The sequence below is a fragment of the Rhinoraja longicauda genome, chromosome 26 (genome assembly GCF_053455715.1).
Source record: "Rhinoraja longicauda isolate Sanriku21f chromosome 26, sRhiLon1.1, whole genome shotgun sequence".
Taxonomy (NCBI): domain Eukaryota; kingdom Metazoa; phylum Chordata; class Chondrichthyes; order Rajiformes; family Arhynchobatidae; genus Rhinoraja; species Rhinoraja longicauda.
In genome coordinates, this window is record NC_135978.1 from 19,333,284 (window position 1) to 19,355,479 (window position 22,196).

A 22,196-nucleotide genomic window follows, 5' to 3' on the forward strand; every position below is an offset into this window, starting at 1 on the left:
TCCACCCTCCATACAGACTCGACTGAGCCTTTACTCCAGCATGGTGATTAGACAATAGACAATAGATGCAGGAGTAGGCCATTCGGTCCTTCGAGCCAGCACCACCATTCAATGTGATCATGGCTGATCATTCTCAATCAGTACCCCATTCCTGCCTTTTCCCCATACCCCCTGACTCCGCTATCCTTAAGAGCTCTATCTAGCTCTCTCTTGAATGCATTCAGAGAATTGGCCTCCACTGCCTTCTGAGGCAGAGAATTCCACAGATTTGCAACTCTCTGACTGAAAAAGTTTTTCCTCATCTCCGTTCTAAATGGCCTACCCCTTATTCTTAAACTGTGGCCCCTGGTTCTGGACTCCCCCAACATTGGGAACATGTTTCCTGCCTCCAACGTGTTCAACCCCTTAATAATCTTATATGTTTCGATAAGATCCCCTCTCATCCTTCTAAATTCTAGTGTATACAAGCCTAGTCGCTCCAGTCTTTCAACATATGACAGTCCCGTCATTGTGGGAATTAACCTAATAAACCTACTCTGCACGCCCTCAATAGCAAGAATATCCTCAAATTTGGAGACCAAAACTGCACACAGTACTCCAGGTGCAGTCTCACTAGGGCCCTGTACAACTCAACTCCCCTTGTTATGAAGGCCAACATTCCATTGGCTTTCTTCACTGCCTGCTGTACCTGCATGCTTCCTTTCAGTGACTGATGCACTGGGACCCCAGATCTCGTTGTACGTCCCCTTTTCCTAACTTGACACCATTCAGATAATAATCTGCCTTCCTATTCATACCACCAAAGTGGATAACCTCACACTTATCCACATTAAACTGCATCTGCCATGCATCCGCCCACTCACACAACCTGTCCAAGTCACCCTGCAACCTCATAGCATCTCCCTTACAGTTCACACTACCACCCAGCTTTGTATCATCTGCAAATTTGCTAATGGTACTTTTAATCCCTTCATCCAAGACATTAATGTATATTGTAAATAGCTGTGGTCCCAGCACCAAGCCTTGCGGTACCCCACTAGTCACTGCCTGCCATTCTGAAAGGGGCCCATTTATCCCCACTCTTTGCTTTCTGTCTGCCAACCAATTTTCAATCCATGTCAGTACCCTACCCCCAATACCATGTGCTCTCATTTTGTCCACTAATCTTCACCGGCTCTCCCCTGTCAATTTTCCTAGTCACATCCTCAAAAAATTCCAGAAAATTAGTCAAGCATGATTTCCCCTTCGTAAATCCATGCTGACTCGGAACGATCCTGTTACTGCTTGATTCTGAAGAATGAGCCGTGCGTTTCAAACCATATCGTTGAATAAGACTATAATTGTACATATAAACTAAATTTCATGGGATACATAGATAATATGGGCGGCACGGTAGCGCAGCGGTAGAGTTGCTGCTTTACAGCGAATGCAGCGCCGGAGACTCAGGTTCGATCCTGACTACGGGTGCTGCACTGTAAGGAGTTTGTACGTTCTCCCCGTGACCTGCGTGGGTTTTCTCCGAGATCTTCGGTTTCCTCCCACACTCCAAAGACGTACAGGTATGTAGGTTAATTGGCTGGGTAAATGTAAAAATTGTCCCTAGTGGGTGTAGGATAGTGTTAATGTGCGGGGATCGCTGGGCGGCACGGACTTGGTGGGCCGAAAAAGGCCTGTTTCCGGCTGTATATATATATGATATGATAATAGGTGCAGGAGTATGCCACTCGGTCCTTCGAGCCAGCACCGCCATTCAATGTGATCATGGCTGATCATCCACAATCAGTACCCCGCTCCTGTCTTCTCCCCATACCCCTTGATTCCGCTTGCCCTAAGAGCTCTATATAACTCTTTTGAATGCATCCAGTGAATCGTCCTCCGCTGCCTTCGGAGGCAGAGAATTCCACAAATTCACAACTTTGTGCGAAAAAGTTTTTCTTCATCTCAGTTCTAAATGGCCTTCCCCTTATTCTTAAACTCTGGCCCCTGGGCTCCCCCAGCATGTTCCCAAAGGAACATGTTTCCTGCATCTAGCTTGTCCAATCCCTTAATAATTTTATATGTTTCTATAAGATCCCTTCTCATCGTTCTAATGTATTATCTTAGGACAGGTTAGCCTTTTTCTCCAAGTTGCATGTCCTCCTTGAGTCCGACTTGATTGAAACTTTCAGCTAGAATATACAGAATGCCCTCGACCAGAAACAGCTGATTTATTATTGACCATAATATTGTCCAACAGATGTCAAGCGCCACATCTCCAGTGGATCCAAAGTGTCAGATTTTCTGATGCTGAACTGCAGTGGGAACAAGACCGTGTCCAAACTGAATGAGTCCTTCCTTGCTGTGGCAACTAGACAACTGGTGAGTGAGTCTTTCTAAAAATAATTTAAATTCAATGTTCTCAAAAATATTTAAAAAATAACAGGCCAATGTAACAAGAAAATTATTTCTAAAACATTTTCCATCATTATGGTGTATAAATTATTAAATTGCAAAAACCTGGTATATTTCAGTTTTTTATTTTCCATTCCTAGCACTAGCGTTACATTTATATTATCAAGCTTGACTATAGATTTTATTAAATGGTGAGGTTTGGTAGAGTTACGTGTTTGAATTGCAACTGAAAATCATAAAAAAAACGAAATGCTGGAAAGAATGCTCGAAAAGCAGTCATTATTTTACTACATCGTGCAGCTTATTGAGCATTCGGACCAGCACCTGGGCGCACACCATGAATGGTGAGGGGCATAGAGGAACAAAGTGACCTTGGTGTTCAAGTCCATCAATTTTTTGTTGTTATAGGTAATCTTCCTTTTGGAACTTTCTAACTTGGAAATCCCTCACTGTGATCTGCTGCAAGCTTTTGCTCCACTGGCTAAAAAGTTGAAGATCCTCTGCTGTGAAACTGGTGATGACTTTAACAAGGTAGCGGCCTGTAACCAATGTATTTCTCTATCTGTCATATGTCTCCTTTTGGCTAATGCCACATAAAGGTGCTTAATGGGGTGGTGCAGAAACTCTGCTTCAAAACAACTTTCGATTTTGATTAATAGCTTGGTGGTGAGAACTTGGAGAAATCTGAGGAGCCAGTGTTTCTCAGGATGTGGAGCATGGAGTCTACACACAACTATGAAAATAATAGTCATGCAACAACCGTTTTTGTTTGTCCGGGTGCAACATTGTTTGAAGTGGAGTTTGATGAAAAGTGTGAAACAGAAAAAAGGTATTGTTCAATTTAAATTTCACCTGGAAATTCTGCCTATAATTTAAAATTATTTATTTTTAGACAGGGTTAAAGATTTATGATCCTTCAGTGCTTCAATGACAGAGGATTTAAGATGGGGGTGGGGGGAGGAAGAGAGACCCTGGGAGAATTGGCTAATTGTTTTCTTGATGGTAATCCCACTTTGCTTCACCATTTGCTGAATTGCATTACTTTAAATACATTTATTTGCCACCTCAACTTGCTAATTCTCTGCCTTAATTCTTAATTTGTACGGAATTTGGCTCACTTATTTTTAAAACCAAGTCCCACCTTAACTCATGATCGCAAAATAATCAGTGATTAATATTAATTCATCTTCAATAATCAACTTTGTCTGACCACAATGATCTTGAAATTGTCTTGGTCTCCAGAGAGCCAAACTTCAAGTATTTGATGATTCTGAAAGATTATCTCTTCTATTAGATTCTCCAAGGTACAGTGATATGCTCGTTGTATCCTCCTTGAATAATTATTGCAGCTGAATAGTAATCTTGTTGTTTCATGAAACTGTAGAGAATTTAAGACACTGAAGGAACCATGCCAATTTAAAGAAGATCACCAGGCCTAATCCCACCTTCTACCATTGTGTGTAGCACTGCAGGTTGTGAGTCTTCAAGAATACATCTATGAACCTTTTAAAATATGAGTAACATTTCTGTCTCCTTTTAGGCATCGAGTCCCAATCTTTCCTGTATTCTCTCTTGTATTCCTTGCACAATTTTCATTGAACCTATGCACCTGGCCCTTTACTCCTGTGCTATGGGAAATAAATCTTTACAATTTCATTGATCCAGGCTCCTGATAGCTGTATGCTCCTTTTTCTTGGCTAGTGTATCTGGTTACAGAATGGTTGCTTCTGTGCATTTTGAGAAGGCTGGTGAGGTTGGTCTGCTATCTGTAGACTGCCACGGGTCAGGGCAGGAGAGGACCGATGGAGGGCAGACGGTGTGGTGCACAGCTTCCTCCATTTTTACTGGACTTTGCTTGCTTCTGTCTAAGGGTCTAGAGATGCTCCTACTTCGTTTTGAGCCGGTCATGAATCAAGAATTATTATAATTCAGTAGGGATGTTACACTTTTCAAGAAAGCTTTGAGAAACACATTGAATTGTTCCCCTTATTTTCACCTCAATGGCTTCCTATTCATTTCTCAGGGCATTTAAAAGTCAACCATATAGGATGGTCTGGAGTTTTATGAATGTAATTTGGTCCCCTCAAGGATATTAGTAACCATTTTTACAATAATTGGATCATTTTGTTGCCATCATTACTAAGACGCTTTTGCCAAGTTCCTGATTGTCAACTGAATTTAAATCCCACAGCTGTTGGATATAGGATTTGAAGTGTGGCCTCTGGTTTGTGGGTCTAGGCCTCCAGAATACTAGTTCAGTAAATTGATCACTGTCCTAACACTCCCCATAATGGTGGACATAATGAGTATTGTCCATTGCTTTTATGTTCCAGTGAATAACTTGACAATGGCTTGAGGTTTGGTGTCCAAATGTGTGCGTGTCATTTGTTTCCTGCATTTCTGACTGGCTGGAATGGAGGTTGAGCAGATTCATGTAGATTTTGGAAATGATTGCGATGTAGAGGGAATATTTGTCAGCACTGAGTTTGAATCACCACTTGAGTGGCATCATGTCACAGATCTAAGATGGAGATGTGTTTCTGAGGACAGCCAAACTTGTGTAGGCTCCTTCATAGACCCTCCTTGTTGAGAGATTTGATGCCAAAAGAGACCATGGAAAGTGGTGGATGCTGCTCCCTGTATTTCTCAGAGTTGTGACACATTGAATGTCATGTCAGTTGCTCTGTGGCCAATGGGAGGAGGCAAGGAGAGCCCTCTGTTGTTACTGAGTTAGATTTTGTTGTCTTTCCTGAAAGTTAGCATGAATGTCATTTGCTTGAGGGCCTCGCTCTTGTCACCTTTTTTTAAAATCATATTTTGTAATCAAGTCTGGAAATGCATTGGTGCCCTAGGTTCCTCTGTCAAGTTTCAGAACTCAGTAGGACTGCAGACAGCTCACAAGGCTATTTAGTTTTTGATTAACACACTGCTTCTTTAACCTCCCGCTGCCATATAGCATTGATAAACAGGCTCCCGGGACAACAAGACGCCCCATCTAAACTAGTTAAATTTTCCTGCGCTCAGCCCATATCTCTCTAAACCCATCCTATCCATCTACCCGTTCCAATGGCTTTCAAATGTTGTTCTTTTATCTGCCTCAACTGTATCTTCTGGCAGCTTGTTCCATAGCCCCATCATCCTCTGAGTGAAAAAGTTGTCCCTCGGGTTGCAATTACATTTTTCTCCTCTCACCTTAATTTAAGCCCTCTCGTTCTTGATTCCCTACTCTAGGAAAATGACTGTGCATTCACCCTATTCTCATGATTTTGTACACCTCTAAAAGATCACCCCATCAGCTGTTGCACTCCTTAAAACTCAGCCCACTTGAGTCTTGGCAGCATCCTCGTAAACCTTTTCTGCACTCTTTCCATCTTAATGGTATCTTTCTTATTTCTCGCCAACATCTTGCACAACTGTAACATAACATCCCAAATTCAATTGTCTGACTGATGAAGGCCAACATGCCAAAATCCTGCTTCACTATCAATCTACCTGCAGCGCCACTTTCAGGGATAATGTACCTGTATTCCTCGATCGTTCTGCTCTACAATGCTCCCCAGGACCTTGCTGCTCGCCGTTAAGGTCTTGCCCCAGTTTGACTTTCCAGAATGCAATTCCTCACACTTATCTGATTGAAACTCAGATTTTCTTCATATTTCTCATATCTGCAATGTTATAATCCTGGCATCTTCCTTCAAATCTCCTGCACTGCAGTCATTTTTCTTGCAATGTAACTAGAATTATATCCAGTCCTGCAGCTTAGTTTAACTAATGTAGTAACCAATTGTAGAATAACTTCCCTGCTTTTTTGATCCATTGCCTTGGCCAATAAAAGAAAGCAAGTTATGTACCCTGTAAACCACCACAATGATCTATCTCTGTAAGGTTTCAATGTGTCCCCCATGCCTCCTATTTGTTGTCTATCCCCTGCCTAGTTGGGCCTTTGCAAGTACATGATTTCCCACTTTTGGATTATATTCTGTTTGCCATTTTTCCTGTCAACTGACTAGGCCATTTTTATCACCCAATCATCTAAAAACTTTCCTCCTCACATGATTAATTTTTGAATAATCTACACAATTATCTTACGACCCACATTTAAATTAAAAATCATCATTACTATAGATAGCAAGGACCTGGGTCCTTTTGAACTGCATTGGTAATGCCTTGCCCATTGCAAATACATCATCAAACACTTCCCTTTGCTTCTTGCCACTGATGCAGTCTTGGAGCCAATATTTCCCTTGGACTCCATGGGTTTTTATTTTCTGACCAGCCTGCCATGTGGGACCTTATTGAAAGAATTCTAAAATCTATTCAGATTACATCAAATGCGTCACTCTCATTGCCTGCCTTGAACTGGCCTCAAAGTATTTAATCAAGTTAGTCGGGCATTGCGTTCCTATGCAACTCCTTGCTGAATGATTTATTCACAAAATGCTGGAGTAACTCAGCAGGTCAGGCAGCATCTCGGGAGAGAAGGAATGGGTGACGTTTCGGGTCGACCCAAAACGTCACCCATTCCTTCTCTCCCGAGATGCTGCCTGACCTGCTGAGTTACTCCAGCATTTTGTGAATAAATCGATTTGTACCAGCATCTGCAGTTATTTTCTTATACTCCTTGCTGAATGATCTTGATTGATCTGTGCCATTCTATATGAAGGTTCATACCATTTCCTAGAATGAAATACAATAGTTTGTGGATGAGAAAAGTTATACAAACTGACCTATAATAACCTGCTTTACCCATTCTCCATTTTACAAACAAAATGTAGATGGTTCTCTAAAAATTCAGGCATCATTCCTATAACCAGGGATAAATGGATGATGTGGATTCAGAGTTCTTGCAGTTTCTCCCCCTTTAATAGCATTGGGTCCGCTTTGTCTGAACTTGGTGATTTATCGACTGTTAAAGATGATAAATCCCTTACACTTCTTCGTTATGTTATTTCATTTAATGTTTCACACTTAATCTTCTTCATTACAACTTAAACATCATCCCTATTTTAGTGATGGCAGTGGTAAGAATTGATTAAGAACCTTGGCCTCTTGGTCAGTGGCACACTGACTACTGTTTTATCTTTTTTTCCAACCTTTGTTACTTCTGGCTTCCACACTCTCACTAATTTCCTGTCTTCCATTTCCAATGTTCTCCTTGTGAACCTGTGCTCAGCATTGCTTCCCTCCCCATCCCCACTGCAATGGTCTTAACCTGCACTAGTAGTCTGGCCTGTGTAGATGATGTGCCCGGTCATGTTGTGATGGCCCCTGTGGTCTGGATAAGTATCACCATCACTGGAACTCATCTCCTGTACCCTGAGAATCTAAAGCTCGCATCCTCATTGCCTCTCAAGCCACTCGTTCATCTGTACTGTCGTCCATCCTCAATATGCACTGATGTGTGGGACTGGGAGTGATGTAGGGTTTGCTATGTGTGAGATTATTTACTTTGATACTATTACAATTTGAGTGTTTGGGAAATACTAATTGTCATATAAAATATTAGATGACTTCAAGACCTTTCAGCTCCAAATAATTTGGCCATTTTCATTGACAGGTACGATTACTTGGAGTTTACGGACTCCAGAGGAGTGAAAGTGCGCTACGATGGAAAGGTTGGGACAGAGAAATGGCCAACGGTAAGTTATTTGGTAACAGCTTTTTCTTTCATTGCGTATTTCAGTCTGCACTATTAGATTTTTGATTTATACAACATGCAAAATATTTAAACCCCTCATGCAATGTTGTCAGTAAATTACCGTGTGATACATTGGTGATTTATCGGATGAGATGACCCAGCAGGATTCGAATATTTGCTCAAAGTAATTCATCAGTTCATTTTGTTCTTCTTGTACATAGCAATTAGGTGCAGGAGGAGGCCATTTGGCCCTTCGAGCCAGCACCCGCCATATTATAATGTATTCATACTTTTTTTTTCGCTCTCGTTTATCATATTGTTTACAGTGTACTATGTTTACATATTCTGTTGTGCTGCAGCAAGTAAGAATTTCATTGTTCTATCTGGGACATATGACAATAAAACACTCTTGATTCTTGATACACTCCCAAGAATCAATAGGTAGACACAAAATGCTGGAGTAACTCAGAGGGGCAGGCAGCATCTCTGGAGAGAAGGAATGGGTGACGTTTCGGGTCGAGACCCTTCTTCATCGAAGGGTCTCGACCCAAAATGTCACCCATTCCTTCTCTCCAGAGATGTTGCCTGTCCTGCTGAGTTACTCCAGCATTTTGTATCTACCTTCGATTTAAACCAGCATCTGCAGTTCTTTCTTACACACCTAAGGATCAATACGTCTTCCCTAATGAAAACAAACCATTGGTGATGGCAATAATGAATAGCTGTGTAAAACCTTGTTTACATCTTTGTTTTCGCAGTCATTGACATTTAAATCAGGCCCGAGGCTGCAGTTTCTCTTCCATTCTGACAACTGTAACAGTGAGTGGGGATACAAGTTCATGGTGAAAGCATATGGTCTGCCAGATGTGGGAGTACCTTGGGTTGCAGATCTACAGCTGCTTGTGTCTCGACTAATGGGTTGTCTTGCCTCGCGTGCGCTGTCTTTGAACTCAACCTGTGGTAAGTCTATAAATTTCTCCAACTAAACGTATTTAAACACAATTTATGCACATTCCCAAAAGTTTACCAACACCTATAGTTATATCAATCCTATTATTTGTCCACGTATGTGCTTCATTTAAGAAACCTTGTATGTTTTAATGTGTCCTTATAGTAGAAAATAAAAGTTTAAGGTGCAGGAGATATAACATGGAGTGGATAGAAGATTGGGGGACTTACAGAAACAAAGATTAAGCATAAATTGGTCTCTTTTGGGTGGCAAAATATAATAGATGGTGTGAATTGCAAGAAAGTGACTTTTTTTAAAGATCTAACTGTGGTCATTAGAAACAGAATGTGTACGACTTAAACGATCCACAGTGGCGCAGTGGTAGAGTTGCTACCTTTCAGCCAGAGACCCGGGTTAGATCATGGGTATGGGTACTGTCTGTATGGAGGTTGTGCATTCTCCCAGTGACCATGTGGGTTTTCTCCAGGAGCTTTGGTTTTCCTCCCACATTCCAAAGACATGCAGGATTGTAGGTTAATTGGCTTCTGTAAATTGTCCCTCATGTGTAGGATGGAACTAGTATACATGGATCGTTGGTCGGCACGGACATGGTGGGCTGAAGGCTCTGTTTCCACGCTGTATCTCTAAAACCAAAACGTTAACTCTTTTGACTTCCCTCAAATGCAGCCTGATTTGCTGAATGGTCCCACCTTTTTCTGTTTTTAGTTTAGATTTCCGCCGTCTGCAGTTTCATTTGATTTTTCGCGGTTTAGTTGATAATATTTTGGTAATATTTGGCTTTGACATAGTAGTACAACTTTAGGCTTAACTCAGAAGTGGAGCTTCTCCTTCTGAGCCAAAGCTGTGAGTTCACACACTCTCCACAAATGTGAGCATAATGTAGGGCCATACGTTAAGTAGTACTGAAGATGGCTCTGCACCATCAGAGGATGGCTCTGCACCATCAGAAGATGGCTCTGCACCATCAGAAGATGGCTTTGCACCATCCATCGGAGGACATGTAGTTCAGTCTGCCCCCTTGAGTGGTTGTAAGTTCTCATGGCATATTTAAGGTCATAAGGAATAGGAGTAGAATTAGGCCATTCAGCCCATCAATTCATACACCGCCATTCAATAATGGTTGATCTATCTCTCCCTCCTAGCCACATTCTCCTGCCTTTTCCCCATAACCTCTGACACCTGCACTAAGCAAGAATCGGGTCTTGACCCGAAGTGTCACCCATTCCTTCCCTCCAAAGATGCTGCCTGTCCAGCTTTTTGTGTCTTCGGTTTAAACCAGCATCAGCAGTTCTTTCTTACACAAGAATCTATCTATCTTTCTTTGTCTTAAAAATGTCCACTGACTTGGTCTCCACAACCTTCTGTGGCAAAGAATTCCACAGATTCACTACATATGAAGAATAACATGATCCCCACATGTGAAGAAGGCTCCAGGAAAGGAATCGTCCACCCATTTCCCTCCACAGATGCTGTCTGGCCCACTGTTCCAGTTTGTTTTCCACTCAAGATTCCAGCATCTGAATTCACTTGTGTCCCCACATCTAGCCCCCGAGCTAATATTTATCTCTGTTATAAGTACCACAATATTGATTAATTGGCTGTAAAGCACTGTGAGATACAATGTTCATACTTTACATAGTTGAGTCACTTTCCATTGAAATGCCAACAAAGAAATTTTGTCGTTTATCTTTTTTCTGTGAAGGGCTGTTCCCTTCTGCTGAGTTACCGGCAGAGAAGGTTACTTCTGTAGTGGAATGTCGGCTCTGGAAACCCATCTTAAGGCATGGAACCTGTGCAGGAATAAATCAATGCTCAGCGGGAACAATGGACGGCACATCAGCAGGTGTTGAGCCGGTAAATTCAATTGTAATTTTATGGCTGGTCTCATTTGGTCAGCTTCAGGGATAAATTAAGCATTTGATGAAAATAAGGAACTGGTAACCTTAATTTTAGCCGCGATCCTTCAGAATACTAGTGAGCTAATATAACTAAAGCTGTTGACGATTCATTCTTTCTAAAACTTGTTTTTTTTAAAAATTGTTTTTGTTCTCTCACCTTTAATTACCTTGAAGACATTACAACCAGTTATTAAGATTAGTTAGACTTGATAGTGGGATTTGATTTGGGATGATCTGCATATGTGGGGTGCAAACAGTAGTCTAATTGGGAGTACAGTGTGAGTGGCCCCAGTTGAGTGCTCAACTAGAGGTGCTGTCCCTTGACTTCAGTGACCTGTGTTCAATCCTGACCCCCTGTGTATCTATGTGGAATTTGTATGTTTTCCCTGAGACCATGTAGGTTTGCTCCTGGGCATGAGCTGGTAGGTCAATTGGCTGCTGTAAATTGACCATTGTGTGTAGATGAGTGGTAGAATCTAGGGTTAGCCGATGAGAATGTGGAGGGAATAAAATGAGTTACAGTTGTATTAGCATAGAAGAGTGCTTAATGGTCGACACGTACTTGGTGGGCTGTAAGACCTATTTCTACGCTGCATCTGCCTGACTCTTAGAATAAGAATTAGAGAACCTTGGTAGCACGGTAGCGCAGCGGTAGAGTTGCTGCTTTACAGCGAATGCAGCGCCGGAGACTCAGGTTCGATCCTGACTACGGGTGCTGCACTGTAAGGAGTTTGTACGTTCTCCCCGTGACCTGCGTGGGTTTTCTCCGAGATCGTCGGTTTCCTCCCACACTCCAAAGACGTACAGGTATGTAGGTTAATTGGCTGGGTAAATGTAAAAATTGTCCCTAGTGGGTGTAGGATAGTGTTAATGTACGGGGATCACTGGGCGGCACGGACTTGGAGGGCCGAAAAGGCCTGTTTCCGGCTGTATATATATGATATGATATGATAATAATAGATGTGCAGAAAACAAAAAGAATATGATGACGTTAAGATGGGGGTTTTACAACATTCCTTTAAGAATTTGTTTAACAATGACAGGAAAATAATACATTGTCACAAGAGAGCATCACTTGTGGACCTAGAGTCACTTCAGTCATGTAAAAGCTACTTTGAGATTTAAGTATTTCTTAAAGTATGAGTGTGGGTAGAAGCACATTAGAGAACCTTGGAGATGTGTTGTTGTTAGGGAGGGCTTGGTGATCAATTTTTTTCTGAACAAGAATATCTTACAGCTTTGAAATTTGATGTCTGAGGCGAGGAAACTGTACCAAGTCTTGTATCGACCAAGATTAAAATTTAATGGGGTGGAGCGGAAAGTAATAAGCCTGTGGGGAAGAAAGGGTGGAGAAAATGCATGGTCTCCATTTTGATTAACGAATTTATGAATTCCTGCACAGCTTAAAGATGTTATGAAGTGACAGTGGAGAAGTGATTTAGAATCTGGGTTGATGGTGGGAAAAAGAAGCTGAACATTATTTTATATTTGAAGGCTCGTGAAACATTTTCAACTGATTCAAATTTAGATGCAATTTGTTGTCCTATCTGTAAAGAAATGTTTGCTTTCATTATATTGAAATAATTTTGCACTTTGTCATAGAGCAGTAATGATGTTCAGAATTTCCTGGTCCAGGTTGCTCGCTGCCTTCCTTTGCGAGATGATGTCCCTGACTCTCAGATTGACTTAATCAAGAAACTTATGAACCTTTGCAAGAAGCATTCGGCAAAGTTGGAAGTACTTAGTGGAATTGACCTTGGGTCAAAAGTTGACGTAGCTGTGAACGCTGTATTTGCTGCCATGATGTACCACAGCCCTGATCTTAACAATGCAGTGAGAACCTATGGTAAATCGGTCTTTTTGGGAAAGTAGCCTGTTAAAAAATTTTTTTTTTAAAGTTTATTAAATTAGATTGCGGATTTGGCAGTATAAAGACGTTATGGGAAATGCTTGCAATTAAAGCCCCCTTCGAGTCTATTAATTGTAATTGCTCACTTAATAATATAAACAAAAATAGCGTAAGTACAAATCGTGATTTTAGGTTGAGTTTGTGCAGAATCTACCCCATCAATGCTTGTTCTGGACTTTTCACCGTTAAGTTCAGTGGAATGCATTTTGCGGCAAATTGCTCTGCTCCTCCAGAAGTTGCGCAGTGCCTACTCTCCTGCTGAGAAGCTCGGCATTAAAATAGTTACTGTACTTGCACACTCTGTACCAAATTGGCCAGGAAAGATGGAACTGTCCATTTAAGTATCAGCGAAGTTTTAACTGCGAGGTAATTGTTTACTGACAACTAATCTCTCTGCCACAGAACATTAGCTCATCATTGCGCATTCGCATTCCTTCAGATTTTAATTATTACTGGTAATTAAAAACAAAACATTTTTTGATCTCACTTTCTGTCTTTGCTTCCTATATTTGAATTTATAAACAGGTAATTAGACCATTTCCTGATTTAGATTCGTTTCCCTCGAAAGATTTATTAATTAAGATGACACAAAATTGTTTTCAATTTGGCAGGAGCCCTGTAGAGGGCACCAAACAGCTTTTGATTTGCAATTGCCACAACATGTAGTGTAAGAGAACAGAGCGACTTTCATCATTGATTTCAGAACTTGGTTCTTTAGTGGATGCGTTATATGTTATATTATCCTGTGCTTGGATATTATAGCTTTTATCCTCCCAATTATGGGCTGTATCCGGAGGCAGTCAGTACTGTGACAGGAAGAAATCTCCTGATTCTCCAGATATACCATCAGTTGAATATTTCCTGTCCCCCCTTTTGATAAAACACTACACATTTGATTGAGTGGAGCCCTTTCCACTGTAACCATATTACATTTTGGATTTACTCATTGCATTCAGCAATGCAAAGCAGCAAAGAGTTTGCAAAGGATCCTAATTCTTTATTAGATTTATCCATTGAATTTTCAGTGGCTGTAGTGAAATTTGCACAGTGCCCATCTTGTTTGTCTGATGTGCAATAATTTGGCACTTGTGCATTAATTTTCAGTACCTATTTGTTTCAATCACAGTCTTCCCACTGTAACGTGCCTAATTGTACTGTTTAGAATTTATCAGAAAACTTGATCAATTTACATTGAGCTTCTGAGGCCAGGTCAGAAAATAATTAAAAACAGAACCAGTTCTATTTCCTGAGCCCTGAGTCACCACAGCTTTCTTTCCCTCCCTCTATATTTCCCTCGGTCTTGCACCCCACCCTCCCTCCACCCTTCTCTGGCCCATGTATGTATAGCACTACATTATGATAATGTTGAGTTTGTTGTCACGTGTACTTAGGTACAGTGAAAAACCTTTGTTGCGTTGCTAACCAGTCAGCAGAAAGACAATACATGATTACAATTGAGCCATTCACAGTGTACAGATACACGATAAGGGAATAACCTGTAGTGCAGGATAAAGCCAATAAAGTCTGATCAAAGATAGTCTGGGGATCACCAACGTGGTAGATGGGGTAGTTTTATGCTTAAATAACTCATTGAATGGGAAATATGTGATTATGGAGAGATTGATGCTGTGGATATAAACACATTTACTGCTGATGCTCTGTTATTTCAAATGGAGTGGCACGAAGGCATAAGTGAACAGATCATTTTTAATCGGCTATTGCCTTTTCATACTTGGACGAGCAGCTTATGGACTGTGGGGAAACATGGGAAAAAATGGATAATATTTAATATAGAGAAGGATGCAGGAGTCTGGAGAGAGCAAGATGGTAGGATTAGTTTAGATTATTTTAGTTTGGATAATGGAACAAGCTGCCATTTCTCTGCAGTAAAGCCCCCAGATTCCAACGAGTCCTAAACAACAGGTCGCTAAAGTTATACTGGGTTATTAAAATATTGTTAGTCTCTCAAGATACGACATTATTTGGATGGTTTGTTTTTAATAAGCTGTTCTTTGTACTTGGGGAACTGTGAAACCCTTTTAAATACTCTCTTTTTTCAACAAAAAACCCCATATATAATGACATTTGGTAAACAATAGAATCCATGGTATTCTACATGTGTCTACAATCTACTGATGCGCATGAAGTAAAGCCTCATGCCAAATTTTTGTTGCTCATGGGAATTCATGAAACTGTTTCCCATTTAGCTTGCTGAAAGGTGAAGAGAAATGAATCTGCTTTATGCCAAATATAATCAAGGTGCAGAATTATTAACACTAACAGTTGAGAAAATGTTTCTGCTTAAGAATACAGTGTGGCCTGTGCAAAATTAGGTATTTATGAGAAATAAAACCTCCAATCTTGATATGTTATGGTACTTTATTTGTCATATGCACCGAGGTACAGTGAAATTCATTTTGGTATACAGTTCAGTACAAGTATCACTATACGTAAGCACTTAGATACATATTAGATAAGCATTTCAGATACTGTACAAGTACATAGCAGTAGTACACTGAGATGGTATATAGTCACCAGTTTGGCGCCATTTTCAAGTCCCAGTTGTAATCTTAAACCAAGCCCTTCAAAATTAGTATGAATCTGTTGCGAGCAACTACTAACGTTTTATTGAAGATCATAAGATAAGATAACGGGTGAATGTGTTGGCTGATTCTGACGGGTAGAACAAAATAATACAAAGCGATCTGTTATAATAGATTGTTTTCATTCATTCATTCTGTTTCTCCATTTCTATAGTTGCAAGTGGAGGTGCCACAGGATTCCATGATGAAATTGTAGAAGTGTATGCATTGGCTGAAGGAATGAAAACTTGGATAGTAAGTTTAATAAAGAGCCACATTTTCTTCAAATGACATTGATTATTTGTTTGGAAATCATGACATTACTTTGAAGCATTAACAAAGAGTAAGCAAAGGTGCTGCAGAAGATGTAATAGATTTTCAAACGCCTCATGAAAAGCCACTGCTTATACTCTGTAATACAGAGTATACTTTGCAATACAGCCACTGTAATACAACACAGAAACAGGCCCACAATGTCAATGCCGACCATCAATACTAATCCCATTTACGGATACGCTTCCTGTGCCTTGTGATTCAAGTCCTCATCCAAATAGTTTTTGAATGTTACATTCTATTCCATTGCTGATGTCCTAACCTACCTCATTGCAGATCTTGAACTGTTTTTGTCTGCACTTTCTCTGTATCTGTCACGCTACAATGCTCTAATACGATATTCTCCACTCTGCTATTTTTCTCTTTTCACGACCTCTTGTACTTGTGTAATGCATGATTATACTCGTGTATAGTATAATTTGACTGGATAGCACGCAAAGTTTTTCACTATCTCGGTATGACAATAATAAACCAATACAATAGATATTGGAATCAATAATGTACATGGCAAACAGCAAGGGTTTCAGCACTGATCCTAGTGGTACATCCGTCACAGGCTTCGAATCATGAAAGCAACCTTTCATCATCACTCCTCTCTTTTTACCAACCGAACTTTGAATCTCATGGGGTCTAATTCAGCGTGTGGAGTCAGGGCTAACTATCTGACTGAACAGTGCGTGGCAAAAAAAGCAGAAAATAGAGAGCAGAATTTAAATGTACTCGTATTTGTAGAAGGCAGGATGTTTTTGACACCAATTTGTGTATAGTGATAGCAAGACTGTCACAACATATAAGATGGAATTTTGGTCAGATAAATGGGGCCTCAAGTTGCTTGGAAAATAAGCCTGAATGAGGCAAAGATTAGGATACAAATTCACAGATAGCAGTAAATAGTAAAGCGGGTTAAGAGGTTCTGCATATGGAAACAAAGCACAGGATTCATTTCTCAAAAGTTCTGATTAAACTCATCATTACCTTTATGCTTATAAATCATGATTTTCAAATTGATGTCAGAGCTGAGGAATTATAAATGCAAGGAAAGACAAAGCAGGGTGGTAACCCCTTTGCTGGAAAGAAAGTGGTGATGCTTTTCAATTATAAAAATAAGTTCACATAAAATGCGTCCTGTGGGAATTTCCAAACTAGGATTCATAAATGTGTAATGGTCACTAATGCATTCTGTGATGAATTTATGAGATAGCCTGGTTGATGGAGGAGGGGCAGGAATGGGAACCAAAGGGGAACAGTTGCAATGATTAGAACACAAGAAAATAGAGGCAGGGATAGGCCATTCAGTATGATAGTGGCTGATCTATACTGGCCCTCAACTCCTGTGCTATTCCCTCATGACTGTCAACTCCTTGATCTTCCAAATATTTACCACCCTGTTAAATATATCTAATGATCTGACCGCTACCATTCTCGAAGGCAGAGAATTTCAGAGATTTGCTACCTCTCGGAGAAAAAAAAATTACCTAGCAGATTTAAATGACTGGCTCCTTATCTTGTATCCCCTTGTTTGTGACACTTCCAACAGCAAATACATCTCAACAGCTACCATTTTTTTTCCCCCCTTAGCTTCTTGTTCTTGCAACAGGTCTCCCCTCTGCGCACTGCACTCTCCACCATGTGCTGGTACTCTCTGGCTTTGCTCTGCCACTCCAAGCCTCCCAGATGTGCCATGAACCTCAACTCCACTTCATTTTGCACCAGACCCACACAACCAGCACTTCTTAACTTACCTGCGCCAGTCTGAAAAAGGGTCCCGACCAAAAACATCATCAGTCTGAAGAAGGGTCTCGACCCGAAACGTCACCCATTCCTTCTCTCCCGAGATGCTGCCTGACCTGCTGAGTTACTCCAGCATTTTGTGAATAAATCGATCTATCCATTCCTGCTGAGTTCCTCCAGTACTTTGCTGCTTGCTCAAGATTGCGACACCTGCAATTTCCTGTGTACCCATGAACACCTCCTGCAGTTTGAGAGTGTTTCAGCCCTGACCACCGGGGAACTCATTTATTAATGCTTCCAAGATTTAGCTAGGCTGTTGGTGCCTTGGTACTATGAGCAGTTCTGCTCAACTCAATTTGGTTCTTGCATCCATAGATTGTGACAAAGCTTGGAGCTGAGTATTGGCTCACAGTTTGTTGCAGAATAGGTGCCACTTGATGGCCCTGTTTATGGTTTGTACATTTGTTACTTTGAAAAGTGGAAGGAGGGTTATTAGGATTAAAAAATGCTGCCTGACCTGCTGAGTTACTCCAGCATTTTGTGAATAAATACCTTCAATTTGTACCAGCATCTGCAGTTATTTTCTTACACTAAAAATTAGAGCAAGTATCATTATGATTGTAAAGATTGATAATTGTAAACATTGATAATTAATACAATATAGGGTAACTACACAGATATTTCCATTGCACTCTTAATGTTCAGGATTAATGTTCAGGAATCAGTGTTTGAATGACACCAAGTTGACTCAATTTTCTTTCCTTCAACCCCATCCTTACTTTAACAAGATGGAACGTAAACAAAAATATATGATGATGATCAGCGATAAAGAAGAAACACAAGATGATGACAAGATGAACCCAGAAAATATCAGTGAGTAAGATTTGCCAATATTCCTAATCCTATAGACATTGGCATAGATGGACTCTGTTGCAATCAATGAAACGTCACATTGCATTGAAAACGCATGAATAAACTATTCAGATAATAAGTATTATAGGCTTAATTCCTTGCCTACAGTTAAAGCTCCTTATTCCTATTTGTTGAGATCTTTCAATGTGCTCATTGCAAGGAGTATTTTTAAGTGTGTCAGGCAGTGGAGGCAGGGGTTGAGCGCATGCTATTTCCCTAACCTGTGGCTCTCTATCTTTAAATGGGGTTCACATGCACTGGATTGGAGGTTGGTATACCTCATGTGGATGTGCCAGTTTCCAAAATATGGAAGGTACCAATAGGGCTAGAAATGAAAACATCTGTTTCTGCCTACCCCACCAATCGCCTTGTAAAGCCCCCGGGTATTGGATGTTCAGCAACTGTGGCAGGGCTTCAATGCCATCACCTCCCACAAGGCGAAATCAGGAGGCAGCTCAAGCGACAGCGAAGCATCACTCCCTGACGAGCCCAATGCGTTCTACGCACGCTTTGATAGGGAGAACACTGATGTGCCTTCCTGAGCCCCCATACGCCCTGATGGTATTAGTTACAGTTACAGAGGCTAATGTCAGAAGATCCTTTAAGGGGCATGAACCCTCGGAAAGCGCCTGGACCTGATGGTATACCCGGTTGAGTTCTCAAAACCTGCACTGACCAGCTGGCGGGAGTTTTTGCGGACATTTTCAACCTCTCATTACTGATGTTCCCACCTGCTTTAAGAGGGCATCAATAATACCGGTGCCCAAGAAGAGTAAGGCGACGTGCCTCAACGCCTATCGACCAGTGGCACTAACGTCTGTGGTGATGAAGTGCTTTGCGAGGTTGGTTATGGTGCATATCAACTCCTACCTCAATGAGAACCTCGACCCACTACAGTTCGCTTACCGTCACAACAGGTCTACAGAGGATGCGATCTGACTGGCTCTCCACTCCGCACTGGACCACTTGGACAATTAAAACACTTGTGTCAGGCTGTTGTTTATAGACTACAGCGCGGCGTTCAATACCATCATCCCCTCCAAGCTGGTTACCAAGCTCACGGAATTGGGTCTCTGTGCATCCCCCTGCAATTGGCTTCCTCATCAACAGAACATGAACGAAGGCATTAACCTAATTCTGCTCAGCACCCCTGTTATTTTCCCGTTCTGCCCCCTCTGCAAATTAAAACTGACTTTTTTTCCCTCTGTCCCAGTTCTGATGAGTCTTTAACCTAAAATATTTAAACTATTTCTGTCTCCAGAGATGCTCCCTGGCCTGCTGAGTGTACTCAGCATTTTTAAAATTTATTTCAAATTTCAAGTTGTTTTTTGAGTAGTTTTATTTTAAGTAGATTTTTGATTTCATTTGCTTAAAACATTCAGTGTTCTCCTATAAATGATGCCCAACTACTTTAAGATAGTCTAAATAATAAGGAACCTTCTATTAATGCACACAAGTGGTATTTTGGAATAGTTATCTGATGTGGCTGCAAGGCAGCTATTAAAGCATTTATACCAATCTTATTAATAGAATGAACATTGTATTTACTTAAAATTTGTAACTTTGTGGAAGTAACTTTTTGATATTTTCCAGACGAAAACTGGATTGGGAAGAGCCTTTTGCTATTAAAATTCGCACCATTCCCGAAAAATGTTGATTCTTCATCTGAAGAGAAGAGAACGGATACTTTGCCTGAGCAAGACGATGATTTGCTTAAGTCCGCCAATCTGCCGGAACAGCTTATTTCTGCGGGCCACTCTACCGCATCACAGGAACCAATTGTACAATCGCAAAACACAGTGGACGAAAAAGCCCAGCAATCCATCCCTGCCGCCACAGCATTGAACGAAAACCATGATCCTGCTGAGAGCCCAGCTTCTTCAGTGAGCAGCACGCCCAGTGAAAATATTGTATCTCCTTATATTGACTTTCACTCTCCTTTTAGTTCCAAACCCAAGGGCTCTTTTAGTAAAGGCCGACTTAGATTACTTTCGCTCAAGTCCATGGAAGAGTTTAAAATTGTACCAATCCAAGACAAATATCCAATTTTGAAGAGCATCGTGGAGTTTATGAAGGATACCAATATTTCATCTGAAAGGTAAGCTGGTTTTGCCTTCAAACCAAAGGAAACTACTTGAATAATTGGGTGAAAACGTGCATTTAGAGGAGGTGCAAGTTTGTAATGCGGTGGGTGAGGGTGGGGAAATGGAATGAAACTGGGTTTTTTTCCATCAAAATATAATTTACCAACCCTGACTGCCGTAGGAACTCATTCCAAGTCTCCTATCTGAAGCAGTAGCACCTAACAGAAGGAAGAGGGTTAGTAAATAGCAGTTTGTTCCTGGAGATTTAATATGACCAAGTCTGTTTCTCTATGCAAGCCAGATACTGATGGCAGGAAATTGGTTTCAAAGCTCAGTGCAGATTGCAATGTAAGAGCTTTAGCAATGGGAGCAGAAGTTGGCAAAGGGCCCCTGGGGTCTGCTCTGCCATTCAAGATCTTGGCTTTGACTCTTTTTTTTTGCCTGTTCCCTATAAACCTCGATTTCCCTTGCTGATCCAAAACTATCTGTCACAGTCATTTAATTACACGGCCTTTACTGTTGTCTAGCACGGAAACTTCCAAAGATGCAAAGCCTTCTGAGGTGCAAGGTTGATTTGGCCATAAGCTAAATGCAATTAATACCTGCCTTTGTGAATTACTCAATGTGATCATTAAAGCCACTTTTCATCTCGGTGAGTTGGAGCAGGATGCTGCGGGCTGTGATTCGGAGGATCGCCCTCACCAGATTGTAGGAATCCCTGGTTCGTGACTGATCAAAATGGAAGAATAATCACCTGGGCATGGAGAGCCTCGAGTCACTTTGTTTGGGAGCACAGAGAAACCCAGCAAAAATTGAATGGATTGCAGCACATTCGAGTAAATTCAGATGACCACCCCCTCCCGAAAACCCTCCCAGTGTTACTACCTACACTGGTAGCATGGTTAGTGGGCCTTCGCAGTTTGGGCCAGAGGTGGATTGAAAGGAAAAGAGAGGGAAGTATATAGGAGATAAGAGTCTTTAGAAGAACAACACCTTGTATTCTACCCAACCACCCCCCCCCCCACCTTGATTAAGTCGTGATAGGTTGGCATAGTCATCTTCTCAGAATCATGCCTTTTTGATAAACCACTTTAAATGTGCACCCCTCCATCACCAGAACACTGTGCTGCACAGTGTACTATCTACAAAATATGCTGCTGTTACTTGCAGTGGCTGCTACAACTGCATTCACCCCTCAGCCCCCAAGTATGCAATGTCCATCACTTGGAAGAAAGAGCAGTAGATACGTGGAAACATCATCACCTACAGGTTCCCCTTCAAGACCCCTACCATCCTATTGTATGAACTATATCACTGGTCCCTCATTGTCTCTTATCCTTAACAGTATCTTTACAAGAGGACCGTAGCAGTTCACAAAGGGAATTTGTCGCCACCTTCTCAAAGGGCACTTGGGCATGGGCATTGAATGCTAGTCTTGACTGGTGTGTAGGGGGGGAACTGCAGATGCTGGTTTACACCAAAGATGGACACAATGCTGGAGTAAATCAGCGGGATAGGCAGCATCTCTGGATAGAAGAAATAGGGTGACGTTTCGGATCGAGATTCAAGTCTGAAGAAGGGTCTCGACCCAAAATCTAGCTCATTCCTTCTATCCAGAGATGCTGCCTGTCCTGCTGAGTTACTCCAGCATTTTGTCTCTGTCTTGTCTTGACTGGCCTGGATCACAAAACTGAATAAAGCCACTGGGTTTTTACATGCCAGCACTTTGTTTATCATCCTTCTAGGTC

General features: G+C 41.2%; 1 protein-coding gene across 6 annotated transcripts in view; it reads left to right on the top strand.

Annotated features, from left to right (window-relative positions):
- The window catches only part of zzef1 (zinc finger, ZZ-type with EF hand domain 1), a 139,891-nt gene that overhangs the window by 50,388 nt on the left and 67,307 nt on the right, over positions 1 to 22,196 (top strand). For 5 of the 6 annotated variants that reach the window (XM_078422362.1, XM_078422365.1, XM_078422363.1 and 2 more), the window contains exons 20-29: positions 2,237 to 2,358; positions 2,800 to 2,922; positions 3,051 to 3,220; positions 7,949 to 8,030; positions 8,788 to 8,989; positions 10,702 to 10,853; positions 12,500 to 12,743; positions 15,564 to 15,643; positions 18,241 to 18,325; positions 19,958 to 20,462. In XM_078422362.1, coding sequence (XP_078278488.1) covers positions 2,237 to 2,358; positions 2,800 to 2,922; positions 3,051 to 3,220; positions 7,949 to 8,030; positions 8,788 to 8,989; positions 10,702 to 10,853; positions 12,500 to 12,743; positions 15,564 to 15,643; positions 18,241 to 18,325; positions 19,958 to 20,462 — 1,765 coding nt within the window. The remainder of the gene's footprint in view (positions 1 to 2,236; positions 2,359 to 2,799; positions 2,923 to 3,050; positions 3,221 to 7,948; positions 8,031 to 8,787; positions 8,990 to 10,701; positions 10,854 to 12,499; positions 12,744 to 15,563; positions 15,644 to 18,240; positions 18,326 to 19,957; positions 20,463 to 22,196) is intronic. The other variant, XM_078422366.1, reaches the window with a different exon arrangement.